Source organism: Arachis hypogaea, chromosome 7 (genome assembly GCF_003086295.3).
Source record: "Arachis hypogaea cultivar Tifrunner chromosome 7, arahy.Tifrunner.gnm2.J5K5, whole genome shotgun sequence".
Taxonomy (NCBI): Eukaryota; Viridiplantae; Streptophyta; class Magnoliopsida; order Fabales; family Fabaceae; genus Arachis; species Arachis hypogaea.
Genome location: NC_092042.1, coordinates 3591024 through 3609396, shown reverse-complemented (window position 1 = coordinate 3609396; position 18373 = coordinate 3591024). Strand labels below are relative to the sequence as shown.

General features: G+C 32.5%; 3 protein-coding genes across 7 annotated transcripts; 2 read left to right on the top strand and 1 right to left on the bottom strand.

Annotated features, from left to right (window-relative positions):
* The first annotated feature begins 3793 nt into the window (after positions 1-3793).
* On the top strand, positions 3794-6165 carry LOC112702043 (AT-hook motif nuclear-localized protein 16-like). The gene has a single exon (XM_025752905.3). It carries the CDS (start codon positions 3794-3796, stop codon positions 4583-4585), a length of 792 nt encoding a protein of 263 aa, XP_025608690.2. The 3' UTR covers positions 4586-6165.
* On the bottom strand, positions 4875-6905 carry LOC112702042 (pentatricopeptide repeat-containing protein At2g42920, chloroplastic-like). Its single transcript, XM_025752904.2, has one exon. It carries the CDS (start codon positions 6735-6737, stop codon positions 5130-5132), a length of 1608 nt encoding a protein of 535 aa, XP_025608689.1. The 5' UTR covers positions 6738-6905; the 3' UTR covers positions 4875-5129.
* Positions 6906-12543: 5638 nt separating this feature from the next.
* LOC112702041 (glucan endo-1,3-beta-glucosidase 12) lies at positions 12544-16176 on the top strand. Of its 5 annotated transcripts, none has more exons than XM_025752901.3 (5): positions 12628-12827; positions 13032-13161; positions 13922-14419; positions 15715-15745; positions 15838-16176. In XM_025752901.3, exons 2-5 carry the CDS (start codon positions 13101-13103, stop codon positions 15998-16000), a joined length of 753 nt encoding a protein of 250 aa, XP_025608686.1. In that variant the 5' UTR covers positions 12628-12827; positions 13032-13100; the 3' UTR covers positions 16001-16176. The 5 variants fall into 5 exon arrangements, with proteins under 5 accessions (XP_025608685.1, XP_025608686.1, XP_025608687.1 ...); XM_025752902.3 differs by having other exon boundaries at positions 12645-12827; positions 13917-14419; XM_025752903.3 differs by adding an exon at positions 13669-13798 and having other exon boundaries at positions 12648-13161.
* The last annotated feature ends 2197 nt before the right edge of the window (positions 16177-18373 follow it).

Below are 18373 nucleotides of genomic sequence, written 5' to 3'. Positions count from 1 at the left end.
ACAATGTTGGAGGTAGGTAAATTTCATATGCGAGGTAGAGAAACTAGAATTGTGAAGGCCAAAACCAATATTGATGCTGACAGGCAAGTGAGAGATCAGTTAATAGTGGCAGAACCTAATAAAAAGGAGGTAGAAGTGGCACTGCGCTATGAGAGACTTGAAAAGTTCTATACCTATTGCATAAAATTGGGGCACGAGGTGAAAAACTGCCATGATCTACTGAAGGACACAGAGAGTGATATGGTAAAAGAGGATGACATTGGCGAATGGGTTAAAACCAGCCAAGTGGAAACGCAAATCTACTCAGAAGGAGAAAGAACATTCAACAACTCAACCCAAAATCAGAATAAGGCCACTCAACGTAAGAAAAAACCTGTCTTAAACTGCTTATTGGAAGAATTTGCAAGAATGTCAATGCAAGAAGGGAAACAAAGTGTGAAACCACAAGACACTGGTAACAGGGCAGCACCTGAGTCACCTCAATCAGTCAATTCTAGAACAAAATGCATGGAGGTTATCATAGCTGGTCAGTCCAATACCAAGGAGGATGAAGAGCAGCTTATGCAATTCGCTATTGGGTAGTGTCTCACTACAGAGAAAGGTAGAAATTGAAAAAGGTTAGCAAGACAAGGTACTACAGAGTCAGATACTAAAAGTGAACCCAAAAGAAGGTTGATGAGTGGTATAGCTGAAGGATCTACAAAGAAAGTAAGAACAAATGATGAAAATGCAGTTGAACAGATGGTGGAGGGTGCCAGCCTACAAATGGCACCCAAGGCGCCATGAGAACTATAGTTTAGAATTGTCGGAATTTGGGGAGACCCCCTGACAATTCACACCTTAAAAGGGATCTATAAATTCCACTCCCCCGAGATTGTGTTTATAAGTGAAACAAAGAACCAATCTCGACAGGTGGAAGCAAAACTTCGGGTATGCAGCTACAAAAACTGGCATATTGTTAACCCGGCAGGAGTGACAGGAGGACTTGTGCTAGCTTGGAAGGACAGCATCAGTGTTCAAATTATTAGTAGTGGAGAATTTTTTGTGGCAGCCGAAATTAAGGACGTCGGAAGCAATGAGGTATGGGCGTTCATTGGTGTCCATTTGAGTTGTTCGAAACAAATTTGATCCTTACAGTTTGAGGAGCTTACAACAATGAGCCAACACCTGGAAGAAAAAGTGGTAATAGCAGGCGATTTTAATGCTATAACAAGTCAAGTGGAAAAGTAGGGTGGAGGCAAAAAATCAGCAACCACCATTGCAATATTCACTAATTTTATTGACAGTAACGAATTAGTAGATATTGGAATGGTGGGGTGCCCTTTCACGTGGACAAATCGAAGACAAGGAGATGATTTGGTGAAGGAGAGGCCTGGCCGCTATTTAGTTGGGATGAAATGAAAGTTGAAGTTTCCGAATGCAGTGGTGCACAGGCTCACAGAGTCAGGCTCGGATCATGCTCCAATTTTGATGGAAACCGAACCTCAATCCTAGCATAGTAAATGGCGGTTTAAATACCAGGAACATTGGTGTGGAGAAGAGGATGTCAAGAGAATTGTCAGTGAAGTGTGGAGAATGGAAGTTGTACGCTCGGCTATGTTCTCTTTGGTCTAAAAGTTGAAAGTTTGTAGACATAGACTAATTTAATGGCAGAAAACTCACAAAGCAAACTCCCGGAAAGAAATTGAGGACCTTCAAGCTAAACTAGAGGAGTTGCGGGTGGCTGAAATCAATGGGGGAGAGGAGGTTATCAGTTTGGAGGAGAAGTTGGAGCTGGCATATTTGAAAGAAGAGAGCTATTGGCGAAAAAAATCTAGAGTCAAGTGGCTAAAAGAAGGAGATCAGAACACTAGATTCTTTCACCAAAAATTTCAATCAAGCATGCGAAGGAACATAATTTGGAGATTAGTGGGGAGGGACAATGAGATTGCATCGAAATCGGAGGATATTGCAAAGGTAGCTGAAGACTACTTTTGCGATATTTTTACTTCTTCTTGTTCGGCTGATCCGAATCCATACTTAGAGGATTTGGAGCCTAAGGTTACAGCTTCCATGAATCGTAGGCTCCAAAGACCAGTAACTATGGACGAGGTCAAAAGAGGTACATTTAGTATTCATGCTCAAAGTGCTTCTGGTGATGACGGTTTACAGCTAAGTTTTTTCATTTTTTCTGAGATATAGTTGGAGGTGACATTTTTAAGGCAGTGAGAAGTTTCTTTTACAATGGCAGAATTCTAAAAAGTTTCAATCATACTCAAATTTGTTTGATTCCAAAGGTGCCAGATGCCAATGACATAGCTCAGGTACGACCAATCAGTTTGTTTTCAGTTATGTATAAAATTATTTTACAAGGTATTATTATGAATAAAATTATAAGCCCAAATCAGAGTGAGTTTCTCAAAAGTAGACTCATTTCAGATAATATTCTAATTGTCCACGAATGAATTTTTGGTGCGCTTTTTCTCTCTCTACGAAAATAAACAGATTCAACTACTATTTTCCTTCTTTGGTTTCAATTTTGATTTTTGACTTGGCTTCTCTTGGCTCCTTTGCTAATTACTATTTATACAAGTAATTAACTAACTTAATCCCTTTTCACTTTTCAATCACTTAATTAACGACCACTTTTTTTTATTATTATTTTTCATTAAACGAGTCTCTTAGTCTTATTATTAAATATTTAAAACATATCTGAATAAAGATATTAGAGAAGCAAATGACTATTAACAATCAAATATTTTGGGTCAAACACGTCTTTTAAAAAAATTTACAGCTATATTTTATTTATTTTTGTAAACATTATAAATAGAATATGGTTGGCTATAAATATATTTTACATTAGATAAATATGTATTTTATATCAATTTACATTTTATAATAAGTAACACTATCAGTTACTATTTTCATTTGTTATTTTTATTTTTTTAATGACTTGTAGTTATTTAAAAGTTGTTGGTATTCAATTTAAAAAGAATGAAGTTTGGTTAAAGTATAAAACATCTTGTAACTTATGATCTGTCCACTTAGATAAACTAATTTTGTTTTAAATTTAGAAACATACAACCAACTTGAATTGATCGAATAGTTAGCACATTCATTTAATCAAACAAGTGTTAAAGGTTCAAATCTTGTCTAGATCCAATCTTCATATTCTTGATGGTATCTACTGTTTTAAACAGTCTCTATTTTCTTATCATGAGGTAGGATTATTGTATCTGGAAGGTGAATTACAGTATTATTATTACCATTTAGATGCATCAGGATTAATTCAATTGTAGATGCATTAAACAGAGAAATCACCAAGATTTTTCATTTTGGAATTTTATTGCAATATTTCCATTAGAACAAGAGCAATACAATTCTTCTGACATGCAGGAACATTCTCATATTAAGAACATATATGTGCAAATTCTATGCTAAATATAAAGCATTCTTATATGGTGAAAAATGTGGTAGTTGGCTAATATTGTGCACAAGGTTAGTAAAATAAAGCCAAACAATTTTAATTATTATTATATGGCATGAGATATCTGTTGGGGAAGGCAATTGAGATGAGGCAAAAAGTTAGTAGGAGTTAGGCATAGAGTGATGAAAAAAACAAACATTTGTTTTATGAGGTTGGTGTTACTTAACTCCATCCTAATACACAATCATTCTTTTGGGGTCCTATAAAATTTTAATGTCATAAAGCAACTACTTAAGCTTCAATGTAGCATAAGAGAGCGATTTGCTCTTCTTACTCACTTCACATTTTGCCAACAAAATCTCAAAGACATTCTTAATGTTTGGTGAAATGGATAGAAAGCAAGAACAAGAAAAAGGTAACCTGAATAATAATAATAATAACAATAATAATAATAATAATAATAAGTCTGGCATTGATGTTACTCTAATATCTGCCACCACCAAAGTTCCAAAAGCAGTTTCACCGGTTTCCTCTGCTGCTGAGGGGGAAGCCTTAAGGCGGCCGCGTGGCAGGCCTGCCGGCTCCAAGAACAAGCCGAAGCCACCAATAATTGTGACAAGGGACAGTGCTAATGCACTCAAAGCTCATGCTATGGAAGTAAGCTCTGGCTGTGATGTGAATGAGAGCTTGTTGAACTTTGCAAGGAGGAAGCAGAGAGGCCTCTGCATACTAAGTGGAACTGGCTGTGTGACAAATGTAACTCTGCGCCAACCGGCCTCATCCGGCGCCATTGTGACTCTTCACGGCCGATTCGAGATCCTCTCATTGCTGGGGTCAATCCTTCCCCCACCAGCACCACCAGGAATCACTGGCCTCACCATTTACTTGGCTGGTGCTCAGGGGCAAGTTGTAGGAGGTGCTGTTGTTGGTGCCTTGATTGCTTCAGGACCTGTTGTGATCATGGCTGCATCATTCATGCATGCTACCTTCGATCGCCTGCCATTGGAAGATGAAGAACTCACGGCTGCAATGCAGAATCAGCATTACCAAAACGGACGCACCACGCATCATCTCGATATCTCAGACTTGTATGCAATGCCACAGAACCTTCTCACCAATGGAACAATGGCACCAGAGATATATTCTTGGGCACCAGGGAGGAACTTGTCAAAAAGCTGAGACTTAGTATACTATTACTCAGTAATTGTCTCATATCCAAACAATATACACTATGGCTAAACAATATGATATGCTTAATTCTGTTGTATTATTAATTGTTTCAACAAATCAATGAGTTCTATGATTTGAATACATTAGAGTCTAAAGACTATTCTATATTTCACTATTTCAGTTCATAGATGCATGCAGCACAGAAGCAAAATATGCATGCAGCTTAGAAGCTAAGGGCCTTCACTATCCAAATGTTACTAGAATGAGTAAAATATAAAGCATTAATTGAATTATGAGAAACTACAAAGAAATAAAGTTGCATAAGCCTTGTGGTAAATGGTAATCACTTGATCTAAAAAAACATTCACAAGATGACATGTACACTTTCCTTTTTCTTAAATTTGGACACTGTCATGCTGTTATTTAACACTATTGAGTATTGAGAATCAAATATGGATTTTTATCTTATTGGAATAATTCATTATATTGAAGCCAATTCCTCTATATACAAAATGGGATTTTAAGTTCCATGAGTTCATAACTTCAGAGATACTCAATCTTCAGGTGTAAAACTTGAGTCATTAAGTAAGTAGTAAATTTCTTGAGTTTTAGGATGCAACCTCCCTCCAGCTAGAAATTCATGAACTTCTCCATCTAGTTCAATTGAACTACAACCTGGTTCTTTCTCGGTCAACCTCTTCATCAAAAGCCTGTGCTCAATTGCCTCTTCAAACTGTTTTGACGCAGCCTGAACATTAGACATAAGTACATAACCACTTGCATCACTCGGGTTCAACTTGCAAACTCTTTCTGCAGCCCTTTTCGCCATCTCTACATTCCCATGCTTCGCACAAGATGAGAGTAGAGATCCCCAGATAATAGCATCTGGTTCTATAGGCATATCTCTTATCAGTTCTTCTGCCTCTTCTAGCAATGCCGCTTGGCCTAACACTTCAACCATGCAAGTGTAGTGTTTTATTGAAGGTTCAATCTCATACTCATTCATCATTTGTGCAAAGTAGTCCTTTGCTCTATCAGTTGCTCCTAAATATTTACAAGCAGTTAGAACACCAATGAAACTGACACTATCTGGCTTTAGACTTGAACATTTAAGCTTAGAGAAGTACTGAATTGCTTCTCTCTCCTGTCCATTCATGGCTAAGCCTATTATAATTGAGTTCCAGCTTGATAACCCTCTTGTGGATGATGCATCAAACACTTCAATAGCATTTTCAATAGATCCACACTTGCAATACATGTCAATTATTGCCGTAGTGACAATAAGATTAAACTCGAAACCACTCTTTTTTATGTAATTATGAACCCATTTTCCATGTTCAAGAGCTCCTAAGTGAGCACAAGCATTCAACAAGCTCACCATTGTGAATTCACTGGTCTCAACATCTTCTTCTTGCATCTCGCGAAAAAGCTCCAACGCCTCCATAAGCTTCCCATTCCTAACATAACCACTGATCATGGAATTCCAAGTAACTGGGGTTCTTTCAGGCATTGCATCAAACATCCTCCTAGACTCATCAATTTCCCCATATTTTGCAAGCCCCATAATCATTGAGTTCCAAGCAACAACATCAAGTTCAACTTTCTTATCAAACACTCTTCTAGCCTCTCTCAACAAGCCACTATTAGCATACATATATATGATAGTATTACAAATGAACTCATCATCTTCAAGACCCAATTTCACAACCCTCCCATGAAGCTGAGCACCACCATGGACATCACCAAGTTGAGCAAAAGCCTTGAAAACAGAAGGATAAGTCAAGCTTTGCGGCTGAACATAATCATCATCAGAACACAACATGTCAATAAAAATTGATACAGCAAGATGTGGGGTTGAGCTTCTAGAGAAGCACCTTATGATGGTGTTCCAAGAATAGAGAGTTGGTTTAGGCATTCTGGTGAACACCATGTGTGCATAGTTGGTGTCACCATGTGGGGAAGCACAAAAGGTGAGGACTTTGCTGGCAGCAATGGGGTCAAGAACAAGACCAGTTTTGATCATGTGAGCATGGAGCTTTTTGAGGTCTTTCATGGTGGAACAGTGGTTTTGGAGCATGGTTAGGCATGGATGGTCAGAGATGAACTTGGATATGGAGGGTGATGATGATGGAGCAAGTACACAATAACAAACACTTGCCATTGCTTTGTGTTTGTGTGGTCCTATGTCATATGTGGGAAGAACAGAACAGGGCTTAGGAATTGAAACAGAATCAGTGAAGTAGATTAGGTATCTATCTATACATACATGTTACTGAGTGGATAAAGCATGTGATAAAAATATAAACTCTTCTGTTAATTCTTATTTTCTTAGAATTTGTGTATGATTGAAAGGACCATCTATATGTAATCATATACAAATAGACAATTATGTTAAGTGTGTACAAAAAATCAATTATTAAATTTAATATTGATATAAAATATATATTAAAATATAAAAATATATATTAAATAATACATATATTTATATAAAAAATATTACAACTAATTTGATAATTAATTTTTAATATATACATAATATTTTTATAAATATATAATTGTACAAATAATTTGGTTTTATATCATAAATATAGTTAGTGATGACGGACGAATGTATATTATTATATCCAATTTTATAATAAGATCATTTACAAATATTTTTTAGAAGATATAGATAGATAATAAAAATATTAAGATTATTATTTTATTGGGTTAATTTTAGAGTTTATTATTTACATGAGGCTTGCTACACATATAAGTCTTTTTTATTTACAAGTCTTACAAGTTGCTAACGGACCTTTTAATGCGTTATTCATCCATTTCCTGTTTTCAAAGCGCTATACTGTATTATGAACGGTTCTTCTTCTTCTTCTTTTCGATTTTCATGGTTTCTGAAATCAAGTTTTTCCTCTTCTTCTTCCTCTTCCTCTTCCTCCTCTTCTTCTTCTTCGTTTTTTTTCGATTTCATGGTTTTTGAAATCAAGTTTTGAAATCGTTTTGAATAAGAAGAAGTAGCAAAAGATGAGGAGGAGAAAGAGAAAGAGTTCTGAATTATGCAACGAATTTTGGGTGTATTTTTTAAATTCTTTGGGTGTATTTTCGTAATCCTTTGGGTGTATTTCTGTAATCCTTTTGAAGATAATGGAATTTCAGAAATACACCCAAACAATTACAAAAATACACTCAAACGATTACAGAAATACACCTAAAGGATTACAGAAATACACCCAAAGGATTACGAAAATACACCCAAAGAATTTAAAAAATACACCCAAAATTCGTTGAAGTACATCTTATGCATAATTCAGAACTCTTTCTCTTTCTCCTCCTCATCTTCTGCTGCTTCTTCTTCTTCCATAAAGATTTTACCATGAAAAATCGAAAAAAAATGAGAAAACAGAGAGAAGAGCACGTAAATGAAGAAGAAGAAGAGGAAGACGAGGAAGAAGAATGTGCAGAAACGAAAGAAAAGGAGAAGAAGAAAAGTAAGAAGAAGAAGAATGTGCAGCAAAAGGAAGAAAGAGAAAGAGAAGGCAAGAAAAAAAAAGAAAAGAAGAAGGAGAAGACGAAGAGGAAGAAGAACAGTTCGAAGCGTTTTCAGCGTTAGTTTTAATTGGACTTGTAAGACTTACAAACATTAATCGCTTGTATGCCAAGAATTTCTCTATTTACATTATTCACAAAAATTATTAACTATCTAACAAAGTTCTATATTTTTTTAATTATGTAATATATGGTATTCTTAAGTCTTTTTATATTTTTTGTCATTTATCTATTTTTTTTTATCTAATTTATTCTCTTAGATATTCTATCGATTTTTTTTATATATTTAAATTATCTAAGGCGAAATTTTACTATATCTATGACTGAGTGAACAAAAACTAAACCTTCTATTTTTCTCATGAAAGTCAACTTAAAAAACTATTATTAGTTTATTACTATTTTGTTCTGTTGTTTTTTTCTTATTGGGATCCTTGAACCCCCTTTGTTTCACCCAAAAAAAAAAATAATAATTAAAAATTATTAAATAATAATTTAATCAAATTATTTAATCACTCTTAATTATTAATTTTATATAAAATTAACTGTGGATGAGTTTTTATTACATAAAATATGGTGTTAATTAACTTTCTATAATAAATGCAGAAGTCACTACCTCTTAATACTATCATCATTGTTATTAGTTTGGCTGTGCTGTCATCTTTTTCTCGTTTGCTTGATAATGTGAACTCATAAATGATTCAATTTATTTATATATTGATATATAACTTCATGAAATGCATGTGAGGGCTCCTTTAAGTAACACTACGATTATAGGCATCAGAATTATCAATATGACCCAGGCACCATGAATTTGTCACGTGAACAAACCTTATGATAAGATTAAATGTAGAATCTCAGTTTTATTTTATGAATAATTGTGAATTTGTGATATTTTGAAACTTGTGGATATAATTAAGAAACACATACTATATGATTAGCATTATTTTATAATAATATATGTATAATATCTATTTTTTAAGACCTAAATTATGGCACTATGCATTGTGATATTATTGACCCTAATATCAAATGCACAATTATTTATATTTAATTTTTGCCAGTACGATTTTTCTGTTGGTCCTTCCAAACAGATTCACACGTGACTAACTGAAATTATTTGTCTTCACATACAGATTATTTAATTAGGACTGTCTCTTTATAATCAATGTTCATTGTGGCACAGATTTTTAATTTATTTGTTTCTGAATGTGGGTCTATTTACACATAAAGTAAAAATATGTCACATCCCACAAACTTTGTTTACATAATTATTTTTCCATTGTGTCGCATCGAAATAATATGTGCAATTATTTTACGAATTTGATTAAATTAATTAAAGTAGCCAGAGTATTAATTACTTTCGTTTATATCAATTTCTTATGGTCAAATTGCATTATTTAATGTACCCATTTTTTTTACATTTATTTTAAAAATTCATTTCATCTTCTAAGATTCATACATATATAAACCTTTTTTTTGGACAAGAATAACTTTATAATTTATACATATGCATTAAAATGGAGGATTTGTAAATTAAATAATAGTTTAATCAGTTAATTTATTATTTGGAACAATATTTTTTTTGTATTTTCAATCTAACATGTCAAGAATTATGTGTAAATTTATCACTGTTACATATATAAACTGAAATTTAAATTTATGATACTTATTTAAATTCTAATAATTATTTTTTTTTTGTGTGATTAAACTCTAAAGAGTGGTCTTTATGCCGCAATGCAGATAACTGGGAAAAATATAAGGCGGCTAAGAAAGAGACAAAAGTGGCTGTAAGTGAAGCAAGAACAAGAGTATATGAGGGTCTCTACCAGTCTTTGGACACGAAAGAAGAAGAAAAAGGTATATATAGAATTGCAAAGAGCCGGGAAAGAAGAACGAGAGATTTGGATCAGGTTAAGTGCATAAAGGATAAGGATGGAGAGGTGTTGGCTCAAGAGGAGAAGATTAATGAAAGGTGGAAGAGCTACTTCTACGAGTTATTTAATGAGGGACAGAAGACTCTTCCGAGCCTTGGTCGATTATGCACAAGGGAAGAAGATCAAAACTTTGACTACTATCGAAGGATTCGAGACTTCGAGGTAAAAAAGGCTCTAAAGCAGATGAAAAATGGCAGGGCAGTAGGACCTGATAATATCCCGATTGAGGTTTGGAAGGGTCTTGGAGGAAAAGGCATCAACTGGTTAACCAAGCTTTTTAATGAGATTTTAAGGTCAAAGAAGATGCCTGATGAGTGGAGAAAGAGCACCTTGGTACCTATCTACAAGAATAAGGGGGATATACAAAGTTGCGGAAATTATAGAGGGATTAAGCTTATGAGTCATACTATGAAGTTATGGGAAAGGGTGATAGAACGGAGGTTGAGAAAAGAGACACAAGTAACAGAGAACCAATTTGGATTTATGCCAGGCAGATCTACCACTGAAGCGATATACCTATTAAGAAGGATGATGGAGAGGTATCGTAGTAATAAAAGGGATCTACACATGGTGTTTATTGATTTGGAAAAAGCGTATGATAGGGTACCAAGGGAGGTCTTATGGAAGGTTTTAGAAAAGAGGAGAGTAAGGATCGCATATATTCGGGCAATTAAAGACATGTATGATGGGGCCACAACTAGTGTGAAGACTCAAGGTGGTGTGACAGAGGAATTCCCTATTGGTATAGGATTACACCAGGGATCATCCTTAAGTCCATACCTTTTCACATTAGTCTTGGAAGTACTCACAGAGCACATCCAAGAGTCTGTGCCATGGTGCATGCTTTTTGCCGATGATATCGTCCTTATGGGAGAGTCAAGGGAAGACCTAAATAAGAAGTTGGAGTTATGGAGAGAAGCTCTAGAAGTGTATGGTCTGTGCATAAGCCGTAGCAAGACGGAATATATGGAATGTAAGTTCAGTCTGAGAAGGGAAAACTCCAATATAGAGGTGAAAATTGGAGAGAACACCTTACGAAAAGTTAAAAGTTTTAAGTATCTTGGGTGCATCATACAGGATAATGGAGAGATTGAACATGATGTAAATCATAGGATCCAAGCAGGTTGGTCAAAATGGCGGAGTGCATCTGGTTTTATATGCGACAAAAAAGTGCCTTTAAAACTTAAAGGTAAATTCTATCGCACCGCTATAAGACCGGCTATGCTGTATGGTACGGAGTGTTGGGCGGCTAAAGGAGAGCACGAACATAAGCTGAGTGTGGCAGAGATGAAGATGTTGAGATGGATGAGTGGTCACACGCGATTGGATAAAATAAGGAATGAAGATATAAGGGAGAGAGTTGGAGTAGCACCCATTGTGGAAAAGATGGTTGAATCGCGTCTCAGGTGGTTTGGACATGTGAGAAGAAGACCGATAGAACATCCAGTCAGGAGGGTGGATGAGATGGAAGATGGACAAAGGGCGAAAGGCAGAGGAAGACCTAAGAAGACCATCCATGAGGTGGTCAAACGAGATCTACATGTAAACGGTCTCTCTGTAGACATGATACATGACAGAGCACAATGGCGTCGTTTGATTCATGTAGCCGACCCCACTTAGTGGGATAAGGCTTTGTTGTTGTTGTTGTTGTTGATTAAACTCTAACAATTATTTAAGTGAACGAGTAAGTTATCCAATCGACTAAATTGATTTTTTTTTCCTTCGTCAAGGACCAAATTGGTTGTTTAAAAAGTGTGTTTATTAATTAAGAAGTGTAATTGGGCCCTTGAATCTTGATTATATTATACCCTATGATCTAAAGTGAAGACATTAGGATATAAATTATAGAGCTTTCGGAGGTGAACTCTGGGCCATTGAACTAAAGTTTGTTTCACCCAACAACTCAAATCAATTTGGTTTCTAACTAAATGTTGATCATGACTAGGTCCACCCACATGAACTGCTATAATTCTATGCTAATAATGTGAAATTGGTTAATGCAGTAGCTAGTTTAATTTATTAATAGAAAAGATTAGGTTTGAGCTTTAAAATTGAAAAAAAAAACAGTGTTTGTTAAATATCTTTCTTAACATTTTTTTTTGTTTTTCATGGTATCTTTCAAATTATCAAGTCAAAAACTAATCTATCACGGATCGAAGTTTTATTTAAGAGTTTGTTGTTGGCCGATGAATTATTACATGCATAAAACGATATTCAAACTCCCGACACTTGCTTAAGCAGATTAACGAACTAACTACTAAACCAATCCAACTTGATTCTCATTCTTAACATTTGATTACTACATTTTTAGTAATAAAATTTGGAAGTCATAATTTATAGTCACATTTACTAATAATGGCAAGTTGTAGTTCTTGTTCTATGGATGACATGATCCAAGTTCACTAGGGAATGAAATAATCTATTATGTGTTAACATCTAATCTCTTATTTTCTACCCTTTAAATTATAAATTATTAAGTGACTTATAAACACTAACTTCGTTTATATGTCAGTGTCAAGTAAAAAAGAATATTCATATATATTTTTTTCCCTTGCTGTCTAAGCATAACTATATAGCCATATAGAGAAAGAGACACAGAAAAATATAATATCATATCCTAGGGGAAGCATGTGCCATTTAGTACACAGATTCCAGAACATTTTCATGGCTATGAGTCTTATAATATAATAATGTGTATGGTTCTAAAAAAGAAGAAGAAGAAGAGAAGTGTTGCAGAACAGTGAATAGAGAGAAGAAAAGAGAAAAAGGCAGAAAATGTACACATCAGCAGCCATCATTACAATCATCACACCAAAACCAAATTCTTCTTCAATTCCTTTCACTTTGTTTTTCTTTTCAACCCTTCTTCCCTCCTTTTTCCTCCTTCTCTTCTATCTATCTATCTATCTATCTATCTATATTTATACCTTCTTTGCTTCTCTAGTTAATGATATCTTCTTTTCTCTTTCATTGATTCATAGGAAGAACAAGTATATATATACATATATATAAGTGGTGAAGTACCAAGTTGAAGAAGTAAAAGATTAATCATGGAAAGATGTGTAAACTACTATGTAATGTTTCTTCTACTGAGTCAGTTCCTATGTTCAGGTAATTTTCCTTCTTCTTCTTTTTTTTTTCTTTTTTCTTTTATTTATTTAGCTTCTTCAGTTCAGTTCAGTTATGTTCTGTTCTGTTCTGACATTTGTTGCTTAAATTTGAAGATACTGTTTGTTTTTTTCTTAATCCTCACTTCTGTTTCCTTCTTTTTTTTTGGTTTAATGTATTCAGTTGCTTTCCTTTGCATACTTTATCTTTTGAATATATTCTCTGCTCTCTCTTTGACTGATTGGTTTTATTTTAAGTTTTTTTTGAAACAACAAATTGCTTTGTCCTTCTTTATTATTTTGTGTTCTTTCTAATTGGAATTTAGTTAACTAACTAAGCACCTTTTTCTCTTCTTGTTTAGTTCAAAATGTTGTCTCGTCTATTGCTCAGTTAATCATTACTTTTACTATGCCTTGTTTGGATGATTAATCAGTTCCTTAAAGCAATCATAGAACAAATTTCCACAACAGAAATTTGAACAAGGTTCTTTTCTTGCTCATGTTTTCTAAGGTTTCATTCACATAAGGTTGTAACTTGTAACAACACCTTTCTATGGTTCCACCAATTCTTGAAAAGATACAATAACAAGGGGCCCCAACCCAACTACTTTGACTCATTACATATGCCCTCTCTTCATAGGGTACCCTACTTACTTATCTTCATTTAAAACTAATTAGTAATCTTCATTATAAAAAAAATACATAATGATTAATAATTAGTAATATCTTGAGATTCATATGGTAATTTCAATTTTGAAGCACAGGTTGTTCATATAGGACAATGAAGGAAGAAAGTAGACATGTGAATGTACTATTAAATGATGCTCAAATTTTCACCACACAAAAAGATATCACCACTCCAATTGCAACAATTCCAAACTTGGTTCCAACCACACCAACTTTTTCAACATCTCCATTCATAAACCCTAATTCAAACCCTGATAGTACTAGTGTTTCTCCAGCATCAACAATCCCAATTACTACTCCACCTACCACAGTGAATTCATCACCAGTTTCTTCAGGTGCAAGCTGGTGCATTGCAAGCCCTAGTGCCTCACAAACTTCATTGCAAGTTGCATTGGACTATGCTTGTGGCTATGGTGGTGATGATTGCTCAGCAATTCAACCTGGTGGAATATGTTACATTCCAAATACTATTCAACAACATGCTTCTTATGCATTCAATAAGTATTATCTCAAGAATCCTGTTCCTAATAGCTGCAATTTTGGTGGAGCTGCTCTCATTACTAACACTAATCCAAGTAAGCCTCTTCTTAATCTTACAATCACGCTCAATCTCAATGCATTAATTCAGGGGCGGAACTAGATAAAATATTAGAGAAGGGCAAAAAATATTTACACAATAAAATAAGATTAAAATAAAATTTTAAGAAAAGACTAAACTGAACATATACTTTACATGTAAAAAATTAAAATTAGAGAAGACGATTGTCCCGTTATTTATAGGTTGCTCCGCCCCTGCATTAATTCACAATCATGCTTTCATTCTAGACCAAACTAGTATATATTTGATACACGCAAATAGATGCAATTTATGGGACTGTTATAAGAATTGGACCGAACTAGTTAGTTCAACCAGTTTAACTAGAAATTACAAGTCTAGTTGAAGAAAAGATCAGTTGACTATGGTAAAAAAAAAAAAATCCGATCAAAAATTGATTCATCGATTAAATCAGTTTAATTTTTAACCGTTAATCAATTTAAAATTATAAAATATAATTTTTTTAAAAATATATATTATTTTATTATAATCAATTTAACTCCAGTTAAACCTCTTATAAATTCTTAAATTTTTGAATCTCTAATTCTCTGGTTCAATGATAAATGTATTAAATTTAAAGTGACAAATATTATAAAAAGATTTGAAATTTTATGGTCTCATTATTAAATTTTTTTCTCCATTGTAAAATTTAAAGTATTATTTGTTTTTAATCAAGATATATATAGAAAAAAATAGTAAAGGATCCCGGAAATCTAGCACTACTCTTATCTATGGATGATTCTTGGGTTTTAATTTTGACTAACCACCACCAAAGTCATGTGCAATTAGGTGGGTCATGGGATCAAATTCTGAACAGAGTATAGAAAAAAGAAATTTGTACTGAATTTTTTTATCATAAGCTTTTGACTAAGAATGGCTTGTGGTCTTGTGGGATGTGGATACATAGGAGATACAAATTAAAGTGCCAAATGAATGATGCAAAAAAGTCAAACTTTTTTTTTTCTTTCTACCTTTTAGGAAGCTGCTTCTCAAAAAGCTACTTCATTTCAAAATTGTTTTGTCAATTTGTCACTGGTATCTAGAAGTATTTTTGTTCATCATTTTAATTTTTTCATTATACAAAAATGACCAAAGTGAATACTACGTATAAATGAGACATAAGAAAAAAGTAACATATGAATAAAAAAGTGTTGTATTGTATGTATCACATTTATTGGAATTATTTTGTTCAAATAATCATTCTATTTTATTTATTTATTTAATTTTTTTATTTTAAGACAATTTAATTAATTAATGTACTTACCTGTTTTTCAGGCACTACTACATGTCAGTATCCATCAACAAGGTGAACCACGTTTGCCAATATACCTACTTTTTTTTCCCTTAAAAAATAGAATAATTTGGGGTCTAAAATTGAAATTGAAATTGAAATTGCAGTACTAGTTCATCAGTATTGAACACCACAAATTCAATCGGTGCAAATGTGTTTGGTTCAGTTCCAGTGCCCACAAATCCTTCTCCCTCTGCAGCTGCTGACACATCACATAGCTATGCTAAAATTTGTGTCACACTTTGGATGAGTATTTTTATTCTATGCTAATATATCATTTATTTATTATTAGATAGGATATGAGTTTTATTTATAAAATTTTTGCCCCTTGCTACAACAAGATCATTCATAGGACATACATGGTAGATACAGTGTAGAAAAATAAATTGTATGATGGACATTCATAGAGATTTAAAGTTGATGCAGTATATATGTTTTCCGTTTAACGTCTTTGTATTGTTAGAATAATAGTATTTTGTTAGGCTGCATTAGTCTCTATCATTACATATCCCTAAACCAGAGTAGTGATTAAATATATGGTTATGATTAAATATATGTATACAATTTAGTAGGCTATATAACTATATACATCTTCATAATACACCTACAAGAGGATCATCCTCATTTTTATTATTTTGGAGAGCCAAGATATGTTTCTGGAATGAAGCTGCAGCCTCTTCCCTTTTCTCTAATACACAAGATTGCATAAGTTTGCTTACCTCCAGAAGTTGGAGTTCATCATATGCATGTCTCAATGAATCTAACACAATCTTGTAATTGTCAAAGACTGAAAGAATATAAATCAGCTTTTGGTATTAAAATGGTTAAAAAAATGAGTGAAGTACCAACCCGGTCCTGTCCATTTTCAATAATGACAACGCGATCACTCAAAATAAAATCGATCTACTTCTGTTCTCTCATTCCATCACACAAAGCGGTTTCTGTAGGTATTTTTCGTCAATTCTGAACGGAAAATGCTGAAGTGTCAGGTTCAGAAATGGAGAAGAGTCTAATTATCTCTAAATTTAAATTAGTTAAGAATTTATTTGTCCTTATAATTTTTTAAACAATATTTCTTAGATTTTTTTATTTATTATATTAATATTTATTTTTCAATAAATTATTAAATATATAGTATAATAAATACAAATTAATTAATAAATTATTTAAATTTAAAAATATTATTTATTATAAAACTAAATAAATTAATTTTAAATATAATTTTTAAATACATAAATAATAAATATTAAAATTTAGTTAATACATTAATAATAATAATCCTATCATATGCATATGGTAGACTTAGAACTGCGTTTCCGGATTTAAAGTAGAGAACAGACTGGCATAATGTAGTCAATCATTTAGGTTGTTTCAATATCTCACATAAAAAGTATACACAATAAAAAAAATATATCATAAGCTAGTAAAAATTGAAGAATATAAAAGATAGGCTTTTTTTACTGAAATGCGCATAAAAAATTCTTTAATTCCTAATATACACACGGTTTAATCTTCCTCCTTAAATACGAACGGCTATTTTACTTGGGTCAGCTACGAAATAGTTCTAGACAAAAAGTCAAGAATGATGAGTACGAAATGGTACATTAAATTTGACACGGGCCACATCTTCTGCAACAGGCATGAAATGGGTGACCTCGTCTATGACACACACGAAATGCTAGAATTCGTTTATGAAGCACATAAAATGGACGAACTTAATGCAGTGGAGATACTTTGCTGTAATCATGTTTTCAATTTTTATGTATTATTCAAGGGCTTCTTTACAATACAAAATGTTTTACATTGCCAATAGTTTAACATAAATTTCATTTTTCCTCGGAATTTAAAAGTATCATTCTTTTTATTTTGATCAATATTTATTTTTTTTATTAGCTTATAAATTTTATAATTTATTTTAGTTTCGTGAGTACTCTTTAATTTAGTATATTTTGAACTATAAATTTTTATTATTTATGACTTTTTTGTTACATATAATTAATATATAATAAAAACAAAAATAAAGTACAATAAAAAATACAATAAAAATAAAAAATAAAAACAAAAATAAAGTACATTAAAAAATATAATAAAAATAAAAAACAAAAACAAAAAAAATCATACAAACATAGTATATAATAATTACAATATATATCATATGAACAAAAAAAATTATAATAAAAAGTAAATAAAATTTATATGAATAAAATCAAATAAAAAAATAAAAAATTTTATACATAACATAAATATAGTACAATAAAAGATAGAAAAAAATAATTTATATAAAAAAATGATAAAAATTAACAAAAATAAAATTTATATCAACAATAGTTGTCGTATAAATAAAAAATACAATAAAAATTAACAATAGAAAATTAAAAAAGAGTCATAAATAATAAAAATTTACAGTCCAAAATATATTAAATTAAAGAGTACTCACGGAACTAAAATAAATTATAAAATCTTTTCTTTTTGTTTAACATTATACAATGTATAGTACTCTCTTTTGTATTTTTTTTCTTATTATTTTTTAGTTCATATGAATTTTTTTTATCCTTTACTCTTTATGTTTAATATGTAAGGTCTCTTTTTTATTTTTATTTGACTTTGTTCTTTTTTATTTTTTACTTATTTTTATCATTGACC

What these genes read in the sequence shown, in the direction of transcription:
- LOC112702042 (XM_025752904.2), bottom strand. Translation starts at nt 6,737, where the DNA reads ATGGCAAGTGTTTGTTATTGTGTACTTGCTCCATCATCATCACCCTCC.
- LOC112702041 (XM_025752900.3), top strand. Translation starts at nt 13,101, where the DNA reads ATGGAAAGATGTGTAAACTACTATGTAATGTTTCTTCTACTGAGTCAG. An exon ending in CATTACTAACACTAATCCAA is followed by an intron (nt 14,420 to 15,714) that starts GTAAGCCTCTTC and finishes CCTGTTTTTCAG; the next exon opens with GCACTACTACATGTCAGTAT. An exon ending in TGTCAGTATCCATCAACAAG is followed by an intron (nt 15,746 to 15,837) that starts GTGAACCACGTT and finishes TTGAAATTGCAG; the next exon opens with TACTAGTTCATCAGTATTGA.
- LOC112702043 (XM_025752905.3), top strand. Translation starts at nt 3,794, where the DNA reads ATGGATAGAAAGCAAGAACAAGAAAAAGGTAACCTGAATAATAATAAT.